General features: G+C 37.0%; 1 protein-coding gene across 1 annotated transcript; it reads left to right on the top strand.

Annotated features, from left to right (window-relative positions):
• The first annotated feature begins 4,420 nt into the window (after window positions 1-4,420).
• On the top strand, window positions 4,421-6,260 carry LOC145161469 (UDP-glycosyltransferase 85C2-like). The gene is made up of 2 exons (XM_079080989.1): window positions 4,421-4,960; window positions 5,162-6,260. The coding sequence occupies exons 1-2, from the start codon at window positions 4,465-4,467 to the stop codon at window positions 6,106-6,108; spliced, it is 1,443 nt and encodes a 480-aa protein (XP_078937115.1). The 5' UTR covers window positions 4,421-4,464; the 3' UTR covers window positions 6,109-6,260.
• The last annotated feature ends 7,041 nt before the right edge of the window (window positions 6,261-13,301 follow it).

Here is a 13,301-nt window from a genome sequence, read left to right as displayed (position 1 = left end):
TCGTCTGCCTCATATCCATAAACTCCCTGGCCAGCTGCTAAAGCTCCACAGCCGACGCAAACTTAGCCCTAAACATTGTCACAAAGTCCGACCAAGTCATATCCTCAATGGCTGCCGCTCCCAAGGAATCACTGACCTCCTCCCACCAATCTCGAGCTCGGTCCCTCAAACATCCTGTAGCATACCACACCTTCGACCCCTCAGGGCAGAAGCTCGTCAACTGAGCAGACTCCATGTCTGCAATCCATCTACGGGCAACGATGGGGTCCTTCACCCCATGGAAGTCTGGCGCACTACATCCCCTGAAATCCTTGAAGTAGAGTGTGTGTTTCCCTGATTGAGTGGCAGCCATGTCACTCCGAAATGCCCTGAGGCGATCCTCCATCTGCTCGATAATCCCTTCCTTGATCAACCCGAAAATCACCGGGGTTGACTCAAGGATGCCTCTCGTGATCTCAGAAGCAATGAACTCACGTAGTCCCTCATAAACTTGCTAGGCACCCGATCCCAAACCTGATCCTGACCTTGAACCTCCCCCTCCGTGTCGCGTAATCACCACAATTCTGAAACAAAACACATAATTTTCAGGGTCATACATAACCTCGAGAGGTCTCCCACATTCTACAAGTTCCCTGGTTCTATCTTAGCCCTCCTTGACTCGAGTACGGGTCCTCTGCTTTCAGTAGTACGGGCCCGTACTACCTTCCACATCTATCTGTACTTTCCTCAAGGATTTCCTTGACTTCACCAAGTCCCTTCTACCACTACTGCTTACCGCACTAATCTCATCCTAGGCTCAACCTAGGGTAACTTTCCGACCTACTCTCCACTATCAGCTGCATAAGGATCTCTACTACCTTTTCCTAACTAGCTTGCGAATACCATTACATATCACTAAGACCAGATAATTCTTCGAATGAGAGGTCCTACCCCACAACAGTTGGACTCAAACAAGAGCTGCGCAATAGGACTAGACCTAACCTTCTGAAATTATTTAGTGCTCGCAATATGTAACTTAACGTATTTGCTTACTGGTTAGCTAAAGATAACTAGAGCCCCTAAAAGCACAAAGCAAGAAGCATTCGAGCATTGGGCAACCATACCAAACATATCCTACTCAAGCCATCATATTACTGACTAATCAGTTCTAGCATGTAACTCAATAAGCACATATAGCAGGCACATAAGGCATCTCCGTAGATCCTTGGTCCTAATCTAGCATGCGGTTCTCATACAAAGACAATAGGCATATAAGGCATCATTCCTAGATCCTTAGCGCTAATCTAGCATGCAGTTCTCATAATCATATCATAACATAAAATGTATGGGTATCTTGGAGAAAACTTACTTGAGCTTGGTCGGTGGCACGCATCACACACCTTGTACTTTCTCAAAACTCCTTATTAAAAAACTATTTTCTTGTAAAAAACTTTCAAACCCTCAATTTGAGTCCAGACACCCCCGAAGGTGTGTCCGAATCCCTCAAACCAAGGCTCTGATACCAACATGTAACATCCCAAAAATCATGACCGAAATTTTTGCTTTTCATTAAGTAACTTATAAAATTGTTTACCGAAAAACATCATCGAATCATATCATTTCATAAAAAGATAGTCACATGTCTCAAACCATATCATTAAATAGTATCAATGTCAGAGTACAATCCCATGAATCTCATAATGTGGAAATCCTGTGTGTGTGATGCGCTGTTATCGTGCCGACTCCTTCCCCTTCGATTAAGAGGTACCTGAACACAAAACTGAAAATTGTAAGCACAAAGCTTAGTGAGTTCCTCCATCATGACACATACCATACGATAACATACAGTCAAGCATATATGGGTTCCCGACCTACCCCTTCAGCATCTTTCAACTGGTAACTGCCTAGCGTATCTGGGTGCCGGCCTACCCCTTCGGTCTCTTTCAACCGGATACTGCCTAGCATATCTGGGTGCTGGCCTACCCCTTCGGTCTCTTTCAACCGGATACGGGGACTATTTCACCCCTACCACTACCACATAATCACATAGAATACTAGTATATATGCATAACAGATAGTGGCATACCAGAAAGATATCACAAAGACAATCATCTCAACTACAACAACCTACTAGTGGGCCGACGTTGGTGCCTTAGACGCACTTCTACTGGAAGGTAACTCACCTCAATGTCGTGAAGTGTTTGAACTGTCCTCGGTGATGGGTTCAACTCCTCTCAAACTCCTACACATAATAACCTCCCTTAATTACCATTTCATACTCCTAACCCTTTCAAGGGTCAACCCAGATCAAAGTCAAAGTTAAGGTCAACACCCTGGCCAAAGTCAACTTCTGGTTGACTCAACTCGACGAGTTGGTCCACCAACTCGTCGAGTTCCATAACCCACAACACCTTGGAACTTCGATCCTACTCATCGAGTCTTTCAAGAACTCGTCGAGTTCTCCTTCATACAGAATCGGGGCCTTTTGCTTATGACTCGCCGAGCTCATCCGGGAACTCGTCGAGTCCTGCTTCATACTAGTTGAAGTGTTTAGTCCTTGACTCGCCGAGTTCTTCCTTGAACTCGTCGAGTTCTTCTTCATATAGTTGGGACTTGCCTTGAACTCGCCGAGTTCCATGATCTTCAAGTCCATAAACGAGCCCAACTTACTGAGTCCTCTTCAAAACTCAACAAGTTGCTCAATATCAGAAAAGATTGAGGAAGCTGCGACCCAACTCGCCGGGTCGCATGGGCGACTCGTCGAGTCCCTCAATGACCAAATCAAAATACTTTTAGTTATATGTTTTGTTTTTTTTTTGTTTTTTGAATGTCATAATAAAATAATCACGGTCACATGTTTTAATCTTTTATATTCAAAATCATTAACTTTAGAAATACATATGAAATTAAACTGTCATCATAAACCACTAATAGTCACATGTTTTTTTTTAAATGTCATAATAAATTAATTACAGCCATAATGATCTAACGTGACTATTGACTAGTATTTATCATATTTTTATGTAAAACAGTGACGAAATGTGTGAACATAGTTTGCAATGGTGACGGTTTTTAGTTAGTATATAACTAAAACATCACTGGATTATGATTAATGACCTTTAATGATGTAATTAACCAAACCTGTGACAACCCTTTTTCCAAAAGGCATGGTCATAAATCATTTTTGTTGTAGTGACAACTTATCCTCTAAATTAAAGAGAAGTCGTGACTATTTCATAGCAAGCATGGAATAATGTAAAGATGACATGACATATGATCCAATAACCAAAATGGTGTCAAGAGTGTGGCGCATACCTCACTGGCCTTACAAAAAAAATCATAGCATTATTTATCAACACAAAAACCAAATACAATAAATGAGGTTAGAAATTCTGGAAACCCATATGTAAAAGTTTTACAATTATGGTTTATAACAAATAGACGTTGATTTCATTTTACACTTGTGGATTACAGGATTCCCTATATAACTCGTATGAAATAGATGTTAATTAATTTTTAAAATTATGATTTACGATATATTGATGCTAATTATATATATATTGGTTAGTCGGCATAAGAGACTGTTAATTAATAACCAAAATATGGTCATTTCGCTTAGCCACTTATACTGATCGACCAATATTATTATTTTTTTACCGACGTCCCTAAAAGGTAAATCGATTCCACAAAAAGACATCTGCAGCCTAGATGGTTACTTTTACACCCTGTTTCTGAGTTCAACTTAACGAGAGAAAACAAAGGGAATTAGTGGAAATGACAAGAAAGTAAACGAAATTGGTGTTCTAGGGTTTCATTAAAGGAGAGAAGTGAAAGGAAATAAAATGATCATTTTTCCTCCTAACTTTAATTGTTTCCGATTTGGAAGTATTTAGAAGGATTTGAAAAGAAATAACAAAATTTTTAATTTTTCTTCCACTTCTCTCCAACTCCGGAACACACAAAAGACAACTTTTTTTTTTTTTTTTTTTTTTTGGAACCTGTGAACACATGTCACATATCACATATGGGGGAGGAAGGAGCACGTGAACATCTATGGGCTATAATCCAGGCATCATTAATCACAGGAAAAATAAATTTAAAAAATAGAAGCGTCTGACCAATTACATGAGAGTGATAGAGGTATAAAATAATGCAGATGATTAATTTATAATTGTTATTAGTTTACAAGAGAAGTGTTGGTATATGGTTTGCAAATATACGTATAAATATCAAGAAAATTTTAAATTTGATTATGAAATCGTGTGCCAGCTGCCAACAAAAAAATATTTTACACTTCAGTTATGAAATTATTATATTATTAATATTATAAAACGTGTTTTATAAAATATTGTGCTTCGGTGAGAAAAAATTTCGAATCCATACAAACACAATATCTTCCACCTAATAACTTCTCGTCTCCCTATATAACAAGCCTCGGCTACGCATTCATATCATAAAACTTTCACACCTATACACATTTATAAGATGGAAACAGTACTGGTGAAAACTGAAAGCAAGCCACATGTAGTGTTCGTACCATATCCAGCACAAAGCCACATTAAGTGCATGCTGAAACTAGCAAGGCTACTGCACCACAAGGGTGGCCTAGACATAACCTTCGTCAACACTGAGGTTAACCACAAGCAATTACTCGAGTCCGGAGGGCCAAACTCTCTTGATGGTGAACCAGGGTTCCAGTTCGAGACCATTCCCGATGGTGTTCCCGAGGGTACACCAAACTTCATGTATGCAGTCACTGCCTCTATTCTAGTCAACTTCTTGGATCCCTTTCTTGACCTTATGCGAAGGTTAAAGAATCCAGGTACTTGTATTCTTGCTGATGGTATGATGCCTTTCACCGTTGACGCTGCTGAGAAGCTTAAAGTCCCGATCATCCATTTTTGGACATTTGCTGCTTGTGCTTTCATGGGATATTACCAAGCTCCAGTTCTAATTGAGAAAGGACTTATCCCATTTAAAGGTTAGCTTCTTAACTCCCTACATTTCTCAAGCAAATTATAAAAATCTTGAAGTTGATATTGTTGTGTATACGTGTATATAAGAAAATAAGGACGAAGAATCGTAAGTGGTAATTTACTTTTGTTTAGAAAATGTTTACTTATTTGTTCATTATATATTATAACTTATTTGTTGACGTACCTAAGATTTGCTATTGTTTCAGATGAAAGTTGCTTCACCAATGGGTATCTTGACACTGTAATTGATTCGATTCCGGGATTAGAAGGATTTCGTTTAAAGGACCTTCCGGGTTATATTAGAACCACAAACCCAAATGATGATTCCTATAATTATGTCGTTGAGTGCGTAAAGGCAACTAGGAGGGTCTCAAACATGATCATCCACACATTTGAGGAGTTAGAGTCAACCGTCATCAAAGCCTTCAAATCCATGATTCCTCATGTGTATACGATTGGACCATTGGAGTTGCTTCTAAATCCAATACAACTTGAAGAAGAAACAAATAAGTTGGATATTAAGGGCTACAGTCTGTGGAAAGAAGAAGATGGGTGCCTTAAATGGCTGGAATCAAAGGAACCACATTCGGTGATTTATGTCAATTTTGGAAGCTTAATATCAGTGTCTTTAGAACAGTTGCTAGAGTTTGGTTGGGGACTTGCTAATAGCAACCATTATTTTCTTTGGATCATCAGACCTGATTTGGTTATTGGAGAGTCTGCTGCCTTGCCTCCTGAACTCCAAGAGCTTATTAATGAGAAAGGCTTTATCGCAAGCTGGTGTTCCCAGGAGGAAGTGTTGAAACACCCTTCAATTGGTGGCTTTTTGACTCACTGTGGGTGGGGTTCAACCATTGAGAGCTTAACGGCTGGGGTCCCCATGCTATGTTGGCCATTTTTATGGGACCAACTAACTAATTGCAGGCAAATGTGCATGGAATGGGAAGTTGGCATGGAGATCGATCATAAGGTGAACAGGGATGAAGTCGAGAGGCTCACGAAGGAGTTGATAGGAGGAGAGAAGGGTAAACGAATAAGGAGCAAGGCTCTGGAGTGGAAGAAAAAGATTGAAATTGCAACTGGTCCGAAAGGCTCATCTTCATTGAATATTGAGAAACTTGCCGATGACATTAATATGTTTCCAAGAAAGTAACTACCAGAAACTTGCTAAAGTTCCATGTTTTTGTTTTTAATTTTGCATAGCTCTTTTATTTTTTTAATAAAGCGTAAAAGGGGTAAACTGAAATTTGGTTGTAAGATGTATTTGCGTTAGACTCAAATTCAAAATTATTTCAGTTCTATTTATGCTATACGATGTCCGTCCACATTAAAAATGATGATTTTGAATCCATATGTATTACATTCCGAGTTAGGTTTTCTCATAAGATCACATCGAGATGTATAATTGAGAAAAAATGTATGAAATTTTGCATAAGATCACATCGAGATGTATAATTGAGAAAAAATGTATGAAATTTTGCGAGGGTATACAAGTGAATTGAGTGGTTGGAGGACATTATTCTTGTATTTTTTTTGTTCATAGTTCCATTAAGCTTTAGAGGTTATGATAAAATATCAATGTGTCATTCTAATCTATATAGACAATATACAATTTATTCATTACAATCTTAATTCACTACTCACTTCCAAGAGTATGAACGATTGTGAAATTTTGGATAATCAAATCATTCAGGAAGTAAAACATCTGGAGTGAAACACAAGAATAAATAATTGAAAAAGACAGTACGATACTCATAAATAACTCTCTATTATTCACTCACCAAAATTAATTACATATATTTTGTTACAAAGCTTCAAACAATCAACTAACTACTAAAACTAATTTCATCTCTCAAGTCAATGATCCTAGCATGCTGGTTGTGCTTAGCCCTGCTCAGAGCCTTCGTCATAGGATCTGCAGAATTGTCTTCTGATGATATTTGTTTCATCAGAAGATTCCTTTCTTCAACGTTATGTCTGATGTAGTGGACTTTCTATCGATTCCCTTTATTATTTTAGAACAGTTCCATCGACTCTTGAATGGTCGGGACTACTCCGAGATCTCTGATTTAATTCTTCAACAAAGTCGCTTGCTTCGATGTCTCACTTGCTGCGATCTACTTTGATTCACAAGTAGAGCCAGCCATCATTGACTACTTGAAACTCTTCCACGTCATTGCTCTATCATTCAATAAGAAAACTCATCCATATTGAGAACAAAAGTTGTCAACATCTGTTTGAAAGGTGACGTCACTGTAACCACTCATACTCAACCTATCTTTGCCTCCAAGAACCAGGAAGATGTCTTTTGTTCTTTGGAAATACTTGAGAATGTTCTTGACCGTTATTCAATGGGCTCTATCAGGATTTGCATGAAAGCTACTAACAATGCTCAAAGCATAAGCCACATCAGGACGAGTACATGTCATAACACACATGATCGATCCTATTTCCAAAGCATGTGGGACACGACTCATGTCATCTATTTCTTCCTTAGTATTGGGACTTTAAGTCTTACTCAATTTGACAATACAGTGAATGGGTAAATTCCTTCTCTTGGAGTTCTCAATATTGAAACGCTTCAATACTTTATCCAAGTATGTTGTTAGAGTCGAAGTGTTGTAATTAGTCGAAGTATGTTTTGGTGTCTTCGAACATTTTGTAATCTATTTTACTAGGGCATTGTATTCGAAGCTTAACGCTTAGTCCTTAGTATATTTTTTGTACGCTTTCCTCTCCTATAAATATGAGTGTTTACTAGAGTCTTGGTAACGAGTCTTTACAGAATTGTAATTCGAACTCTGTAAAACTTGAGAGCGTAATAGAGGTGAAACAGATTATATTTACATTCTGTGTCCAAATCTCGTATCATTACTTGAATTCATACTCTGATTAATTCATAACTCGATTCCTTGTTTCATCAATTGGTATCAGAGCAGGAATCATATCTCTGATCTGATTTTCATCTTTTCAAAAGTTTTTAAATCAAGTTTTTGGTTTAAGAAATTCCACACCTTTTGAAAGTGAAAAATTCATTGGATCTTAGTCTGTGATTCGATTCTGCACTTGAATCATTGAATCGAGTGTTCTGCTAGTGATTCTGATTTGAATCATATAGTTTGTTGTCAAATTCTCAAAGTTTTTCAAAAATTCTCAAGGATTTATTCCGTACATCAATGGCGTCTTTCAATCTTAATTCCATGACTTCATTTTCTCATCTTCTAGGATCATCCACCAAAATTCCTATGCTAATCCCTAAGTATTACGATCAATGGGCTGATCGTATGCAGGATTATCTCAACGGATTGGATGAAGAACTGTGGAATTGCATTTCTAGCAATATCAATCCACCAACGAATGTTCAACCAATTGGATCATCATCTGGAAATTCCGAAGTTGAGAATCAAACTGATCGTCTGAAAAAGCTTGAGAAGAGATGCGTGAGAGAGCTAAGAGGTGCTTTGCCTCCAGTTGTTTACAACTATGTGAGGAGTTGTACAACTGCAAAGGAAATCTGGAACAATATCAAGGAGAAATTTCAGGGGAGTGAGAAGACGAAAGTTAATTCTGTGAAGCAATGCTTAGTGGAACTGAAGGACTTCAGACAGAAAGATGGTGAAACGATTGAAGTTTACTCTGATCGTTTTAATGAACTAATCTATCGATGCAATCGATATGGTATCACCAGATCAGCCATGGAGTTCAATTTAATTTTTGTTATGGGTCTTCGTAAGGAGTGGCGTAGTGTGAGCATGATGGTTAAAAATCAACAGAGTTTTGATACGTCGACTTTGAATGACTTGTACAATCAGCTGAAGTCTCATGAAAGCGAAGTGAACGAAATTGCTGAAGAATCGAAGGCAAGTTTGGGAGGTCCACTAGCTTTAGTTTCGAAGATCTCTGAAAGGGAAGCTGAGAAAGATGTTTCAGACGAAGACGAAGGGTTCATCATGAACTCAGATGATGGGCGATTGCTTTCTATTCAAACAATCGTGTGAAAAAGTTCTTTAAAAAGCCATTCAATCCGAAGGCAAAGTCATCTGAGACAAAAGGAAATTTTATGAGTAAAAGTGCTGGGGATGAGAAGAAGAAGGAAGAGAAGACAGATACGAAGTTTAGTGAGGGAAAAACTGAGAAGAGTTAAAGGGAGATGCTGGGATTGATTGTCATTATTGCAATGAGGCTAATCATTTAGCTAATGATTGCATGCTGAGGAAGAAAGATGAGAAAAAGAATAAGACAAAGGATGAAGCGTATTATGTGGAAAAGTTGGAAGAGGTGCGTGCGAAGGCAAAGAATCTTTCATTAGTTGCTCGTGGTGAACAAGAAGAATATGGGACTTATCAAATCTGGTCATCTAGATCAGATGATGAGGAAATGCGAAATCCAACCCACGGAGCAATGTATGCAAAATTGGAGGAAGAATAAGATGAGGAGGCATACGAAGTTCATGGAAGATGCTTCGTATCAAAAGCTGCTGACAAATCTCCGATGACCACAAAGGTACGTAATATTCTTGAATCTTTCAATATTCCAGTAAATGCTTATAATTCTGAATTAGTATCTTTCGATGAAACTGTTACTTATTTTGATTCAATTGTGGTATCTGCTACCAATGAGGCTAAGAAGCTGTCTATGCAGTTGCTAGAGACACAGAAGAAACTAGATTCGAAAATTACTAAGATAGATTGTTTAGAACTTCAAATAATGAATATCATGGTTGATAGGGATAATTTGTCTAGTGAAACTAAACTGTTGTTAGCCCAGAGGAACATTTACTGTAATTCGGCTAAAAGATTGTATGGGAAATTAACTGAACTACATCATTCATGCGAAATCAGTAAAGAACAACATAGAAAATTGCTGCCATTTTTAGCTTATGAAAGAGCTACGATAGATAACATTTCGTATGATTGTGAAAAAGAAATAGCATATTTTAACAAAGTTCAGAATGATAAGTATAGATATGGAATAGTCAAAATAGATGAATGTCTTGATTCAACTGAATTAGTTAAAATTGTGAATGATACTTTGACTAAATCTGAACAAATTCACATTTTGAAAAAGACTGAGAATTCAACATGTGATTCTCAATCTAATTTTGCTGATATTGAAGATAATTCTGATAATATTAGTGAAATTAGTGAACTAGAAGATGTTGATTGTTCTCAGTTGTCTGTTGTTAATGTTGCATCAACATCTAAAGGGAAAGAAAAAGTTAAGGATTTGATGGTTGAAAATGAAACTGATATACCCTCAACTTCGAAAGATTGTGATATGAACTTCGTGGATCTCAAAGACAGCCAAACTGATGATAGTGATGATGACGATGAAGAGACCATTTTGAATGAAAAGAAATCTTCAAAGGAAGAAGAAACTCCTCGAATAGTGGTTGATCAAGTGTATGGTGATACACAAAAGTTCGAAAAAGTAATGAATGAAAAAGGTGAACATTATCTTGAAACGAACACAGCGGTTTATCCAAATTTCAAATGCACAGATGATGTCATTTTTCCCAATCAAGTTTTTGTAACAACTGGTAATGTTGAGAATATCAAAACAGAATTAAAGAAATTGGTTGAAGAGGATAATTCAAAAACAACTGACGAGGGTTTTTTCGCAAATCAAAGCACAGTTGAAAACAACTTAACAAATAATTCTTATGTGTTTCAACGTCAAAAACCACAAAGACAATGGGTTGAAAAATCAAAAATTGAGAAAGAGAATTCAAAACATGTGGAAAAAGAAAATGAAAAGGTTGTCAAACTAAACTCTAAGGAATTTAAAGATCAAATTGACAAATTTTCGAAGGAAAACAACATTTCGAAACGACAAGCAAGAAAGAAAATATTTTGGCAAAATGTTGAGTCTCAAAAGATGTCTGAATCACAAACAACCAAAAATGTTTTCAAAGCTAAAAATTCCTCTTTTTCAACAAAAACCCAAAATTCAACTCAATCAAATCATACAAGGTCTGAAGTGAATAAACAAACAAAGTTTTCGAAAGTTTCAGAAACTAACAAAACAAGAGCATTTTCAAATAAATCTAATACAAATCAAAAATTCTTTCAACGTCAACATTTTAAATCAACAGTTGATACATCTTATAGTCAATCTTTTATAACAAAACCAAAAGTTGATTTTGTTCCTCAAAAACCAAATTTTCCTAATCATACGAAGAGAGATACAATGAAAACTTCACGGGAAAAAGGAATAACTTCAAGAAAGAACATTGATCATTGGCTTGAAGGCAAAGGAAAGGTGTATCAGTCGAAAGCATATTCAAAGGAGCAAATTCATGAAGCATATGAAAAGTATGTGAATACTTCTTCGAATGGAAGTTCATCTTCTAAGGATTCGAATATCTCGGTCAAAGCTTGGAAACCAGTATCAAAGGCAAAGAATGTTCATTCTCAAACTCAGAATTCGGAGGGTAGTGTCAGTGAACATTCGAAACCATCAAACACTTATGTTTCGGTTTCTTTAGATGATGAAGTGAACTTAATTGATAGTCTCAAAACCAAAGTTTGTGATTGGGTTAAAACTTCTTCAATACATTCGAAATTGAAATCTAATTTCCAAGGACCCAAAAAGCCTTGGGTACCTAAATTTTTCCACTGATTGTAGGTATTATGTGACGAGCAATATGATAACAAGTGGTACATTGATAGTGGTTGCTCTCGTCACATGATTGGGAAGAAGGAGAATTTAAGAGATTTTTGAAGTCTCAAAAATGCAGGAGTGGTGATGTTTGGGAACAATCAAAAATGTCAAGTCAAAGGATATGGGAAGATCACGAATGGACAATTCACAGTGAATCGTGTTGCATATGTTGAAGGTCTTCAACATAACTTGATCAGTGTTTCTCAGCTTGTTGTGGGCATTGGCAATCAAGTTCTCTTTAACGAAGAAGGAAGTGTTATTTCGAATGTTAATACAAAAGAAGTGTTACTCAAATCCAAAAGGAAAGGTGACATGTTCACTCTGGACATCAATCCAATTGTAGGCAAACCTGCAGTATGCCTTCTTTCGAAAGCCCCATCTGATCTAAGCTGGCTATGGCATCGAAGACTTTCACATCTCAACTTTCGAAACATCAATAAACTGGTGATACAAGATCTGGTAAGAGGTTTACCTGTACTTAAATTTGATAATGATTCTTTATGTGCAGCTTGTGAAGTTGGAAAGCAACATAAACAAGGTCATCCAATTACGATAGATTCGAAAATTGTTGCACCTCTGGAGCTTTTGCATATCGATTTGTGTGGTCCTTCGACTGTTTCAACTCTCAACAACAAACGGTACATTTTAGTTATTGTTGATGATTTTTCAAGATTTACGTGGGTTTATTTTCTCAGGCTTAAATCCGAAGTTGCGCAAATCATGATTGATTTTATCAAAAAGATGGAAACATCATTAAAGAAGATTGTTCGAAAAATCAAGAGTGATCATGGAACTGAATTTAAGAACAATGTTCTTGATTCATTTTTAGTGGACAAAGGGATTTCGCATAATTTTTCATCTCCATACACACCACAACAAAATGGTGTTGTAGAACGAAGGAATCGCTCAATGTGCGAAGCAGCAAGAACCATGTTGGCATATGCAAATTTACCTCAATATTTTTGGCCTGAGGCAATATCCACTGCATGTTTTACTCAGAACAGATCTTTCATACACAGGCATTTTAATATTACACCATACAAAATTCTGAATAATCGTAAACCTAATGTGAAATTCTTTCATGTTTTCGGATGTAGATGCTTCATTATGAATCTCAAGGATCATCTTTCGAAATTTCAAGCAAAAGCTGATGAAGGGATTTTTCTTGGATATTCGCACAATTCTGTCGCCTATCGTGTGTTAAATAAGCGAACACGAAAAGTGGAAGAAACTTTTAATCTCACATTCGATGATTACTATGTTAAACAAATTAAGCATAAATTTGCAAATCATCCAATTTTACAAGAAACACAAGTTGAAACTGAATCTTTACAAATGGATGATATTGATTATGATTTGATTTTTGGAATTTCAGATCATGCAGTCGATGCTGAAATTCATGCTCCTGATCATTTGATTTTTGGATTTTTGGAATTTACTGATGAATCAACATCAACTCCTCAAGAAGGCGAAAGTATGCAACATAATCCAGTGGAGGGGGAGCACTTGGATTCGAATACTTTAAATGACGACGAGCATTCTTTCGAGGGGGAGAAAGAAAGATTGAATGCTGATGTTGAGGGGGAGCATGATGTTGAGGGGGAGCATAAAATTGATGATGTTTGTTCAATTGCAGGCTCTGAGCATGATGAAATATACGAAGATGCACCTTTGGAATTTGAT

The sequence above is a fragment of the Lactuca virosa genome, chromosome 1, assembly GCF_052849685.1.
Source record: "Lactuca virosa cultivar CGN04683 chromosome 1, Lactuca_virosa_CGN04683_v6, whole genome shotgun sequence".
Lineage (NCBI taxonomy): Eukaryota > Viridiplantae > Streptophyta > Magnoliopsida > Asterales > Asteraceae > Lactuca > Lactuca virosa.
The sequence above is the reverse complement of the archived record's forward strand: the minus strand, read 5'-3'. Positions and strand labels throughout refer to the sequence as shown.